This window comes from Ipomoea nil, unplaced genomic scaffold, assembly GCF_001879475.1.
Source record: "Ipomoea nil cultivar Tokyo-kokei standard unplaced genomic scaffold, Asagao_1.1 scaffold3069, whole genome shotgun sequence".
NCBI lineage: Eukaryota > Viridiplantae > Streptophyta > Magnoliopsida > Solanales > Convolvulaceae > Ipomoea > Ipomoea nil.
The window spans coordinates 6,572,201-6,575,708 of NW_017619497.1; the positions used below are offsets into that span (position 1 = coordinate 6,572,201).

A 3,508-nucleotide genomic window follows, 5' to 3' on the forward strand; every position below is an offset into this window, starting at 1 on the left:
AATTTAGGCTGGGCGGTTTTTATAGGCGCATTTCCCTTATTTGGCTACACGTACTGGTAGCCTGGCAACGAGTATTAATGTCGGCCGTCCCACTTTCCCAATACACACTGATCGAGAATGGTGGAACGCGACAAAGTAACAAGTGAATGGTTAAAAATAGGCAGGTCACCGACCATTAAGAACGTCGATTTAGGTCGGTCACCTACTTGCGAATCATAATTAATAAGGATCGATTACGGTTTTTCAAGGTCGGTAAATATCTTTATCATCGTTGTTAAAAGTAAAATTTATATATTCATTTAATTAATGGGTGGTCTATCTATGATCTATCTATTCTCTATTATTATGTTTGTGTGTATTTTATAACGTTATACACACATATGTACGCATATACAGTTATGCTACTTTTCTGGAAAGTTCGAATTTTTAGTACATAATAATACATGATAAATACATAGTTGATCATTTACTACGTTATTACGACACGGATGTGATAAGTTAATTATTGGTTTCATGGACAAATACACATAATAATTACATTTTGGCATCTATGTCAATTTGCTGTCTTTTTCTCTTTTACTTTGATTTCTTGAGGTTGGAGATGGGTGGGGATGGGTCCTCGGTGCTCTTGTCTTAAAAATTGGTGAGAAATATAATTATATAAATCGTTATTGAATTGTGTAATTACTAGTAAAAGAAAATTATGAGAAAGTATTGATAAAATTTGAATTTCTAACATTCTAATATTAGAATTATGTTTTATATATTTAATATTTTTTAGTGATTTTTTCTTATTTTATTTAAATAGTAGAAGTTGCCAAAGACCTTGTGATCGAGCTGTATGATTGTGACTTTTCTAAATCAACGTCATAAGTTGGAATCCAACAAGTCATACTTCAAGTGTAGCATAAAATAATGTGATAACGTGTTGATCAATCAAAACAGGTGGAAGCCTTTCTGCAATATGAGCAGTGCGGGAAGGGTAATTTGGTCAAGAAAATCAGTATATATAGCCCCAAAATTGTCTTCCCCTTAATTAATCTTTCACTCAAATTAAGCCTCTGACCTTAGATACCTTCCCCATCTTATTCAGCCTCCATTTATGGACCCTGAGGCTGTAATAACCCTTTTCGATTCATGCTGGTTCCATCTCGAAATTCTCAAGAAACGACCAGACCCATCATCTTCCTCGACTTCTGAAACAGACCCAGATCGTAAAATCAAGGAAAGTTCCTCAGAATGGAAGGAATTTCCAACCCAATTGGTGGTTGAAACCAGGTCAAAAGCTGAGCTTTTGAGTTTCAATTCCGGGTACAATTCCGATTCCTTTTCCCCGGTCTCAGTCCTCCCGGAATCGCATTTCCGGTCAACGCCGGAGACGGCGAAGGAAGTGAAGAGGGGAAACAGGGGGAAGAGGAGGGGGAGAAAGGGCGAGAAGGGATCACTGAGCAAGAGCTTATCGGAGCTTGAGTTTCAGGAGCTGAAAGGGTTTATGGATCTGGGGTTTGAATTCTCTGAAGAAGATGTGAATTCGAGCCTGGTTGAGATCATTCCCGGGCTGCAGAAACTGGGCAAGAAAGAAGAGGAGAAGACGCCGAATAAGGCTGCCAGAGCTCGTCCTTATCTCTCTGAAGCTTGGGAGGCTATGGAGAAAGAAGAGAGGAAGAAGAACCAGTTGATGAAGTGGAGAATCCCTGCAATGAACAATGAGGTTAACATGAAAGACAGTCTCAAATGGTGGGCTCATACTGTTGCATCCACAGTTAGATGATGATGATGATGATGGATAATACAGTTTAGTTCTTTGTTCATTCTTTCATTTGGTTAAAGATTATGGTCATCTCATCAGTTTCCATCCCTCTGTTTTCATATGTATTTTGGCTTAGAATTTGTACAAAGAGAATTAGACACAAAGAGTTTGGTTTTAGCTTCTGTATTCACATTTTTTCCTTCTAGACCACAAAGTGGGTGTTAGAAGTTGTTTTGGTACATTCAATAAGATGTAAATCCTACCATTTTTCTAGTCACATTCCTAACATTTGTACAGAATTGGGTTGTTTGCTTAAGGTAGCAAATGAGATTTCTATTCAGGTGAGAACCAAATTAACTTGTGAGTTGCGAACTTGTGAAGGATTGCACCATAACTACTACATGATTGCACTGTTACGACTTTGCGGTGTAATCGTATTTAGGTGTAGTGCACTCATGTAGTAAGGATGGTGTAATCCTTCACAAGTACTTATGTAGTAAATGCGGTGTAATCCTTCACAAGTTCAGAGTTCTCATGTTAAGGTTGGTTCTCATTTGATTATGAACTATACCAATGATACCATAACCTTGTCATCTAATTATCATATTTAGTTATGGTTAAAGTAAAATTGATCTTAATTGTAATAAGAGTTACGTATATTCAATCCTAAATAAGATAGAGTCGACTTCAGGTGTAATAAGACTTTACTCTTCGTAAATGCGAAGTCAAATTTGAATTCTAATAACATCTTATACTTATTTACGCGAAAAAAAAAATAAGAAGAAGAAAAAACTCTTCATCTATTTGGTAAAGCTATTTGACATACGAAAAGAAGTTTATCTTTGAATGAAGGTGGCAATATAGAATCATTCACTTTTTCAATTCATCATTTTTATCTTAGTTTTTACAAACTATGACTTTTGATATATAATATAGAGAATTAAATTTTTATGACAGGTGTAAACATAGACTAGTCTATTCAAAACATGATCTACCTCATTTTCCATGTGAGTAGTTGCACTACTAAAATTAGTAACTTAATTTCTTTACAACACTCCTTAGTTAAACTTATCACAAAATTTTTTTGTATGATTTACCTTTTATATGTGATTTGTAAATTATTACACAGGAGTTGAGTTTATTAAGTAGTATCAATGTATCATTAGATAGTGACTATAAGTCTCCCTCGTCTCTAAAAAAAAAAAAAGATCCTTGCTTCATGTGCAAGTAGTTCGAATTCTTGAATTAGTCTAGCAAACATTATCTCTAATTACAACATCAATTATATATATATATATATATATATATATATATATATATATATATATATATATATATATATATATATATATATTGGTTTCAGCCATAAATTTTCTCGATCAGTCAATTATGACCAAGACTAATCATGTTTGTGTGTAGTACGACCTCAAAAGGAAGAAGCCCACGGCATCCCATCTACATTGCATAAATATCAAATTATTTTTATTTTATCTTCTTCTTCATGTCAATTATCATGTAGTGTGATGACATCCCGGTTACCAATCCAAATGAGTCGTCATAAGTTTGAATCCCGATGATGGGGTTTAAATTCTTTAGTTATGAAAATGTTTGAGAAAATAAAAAAGTAATAACATTGTAAAGATGATATAACTAAAACCAATATTATAATTTTCCTTATAATATACAGATATACTTATAATTTTAGATTGGGTATATGCCAAGAATAATGCGAAAGAGATCGCAATGCAGCAATAGTGA

General features: G+C 34.0%; 1 protein-coding gene across 1 annotated transcript; it reads left to right on the forward strand.

Moving 5' to 3' along the window:
- Positions 1-1,102: 1,102 nt before the first annotated feature.
- On the forward strand, positions 1,103-1,771 carry LOC109164799. The gene has a single exon (XM_019313346.1). It carries the CDS (start codon positions 1,103-1,105, stop codon positions 1,769-1,771), a length of 669 nt encoding a protein of 222 aa, XP_019168891.1.
- Positions 1,772-3,508: the final 1,737 nt, after the last annotated feature.

What these genes read in the sequence shown, in the direction of transcription:
- LOC109164799 (XM_019313346.1), top strand. Translation starts at nt 1,103, where the DNA reads ATGGACCCTGAGGCTGTAATAACCCTTTTCGATTCATGCTGGTTCCAT.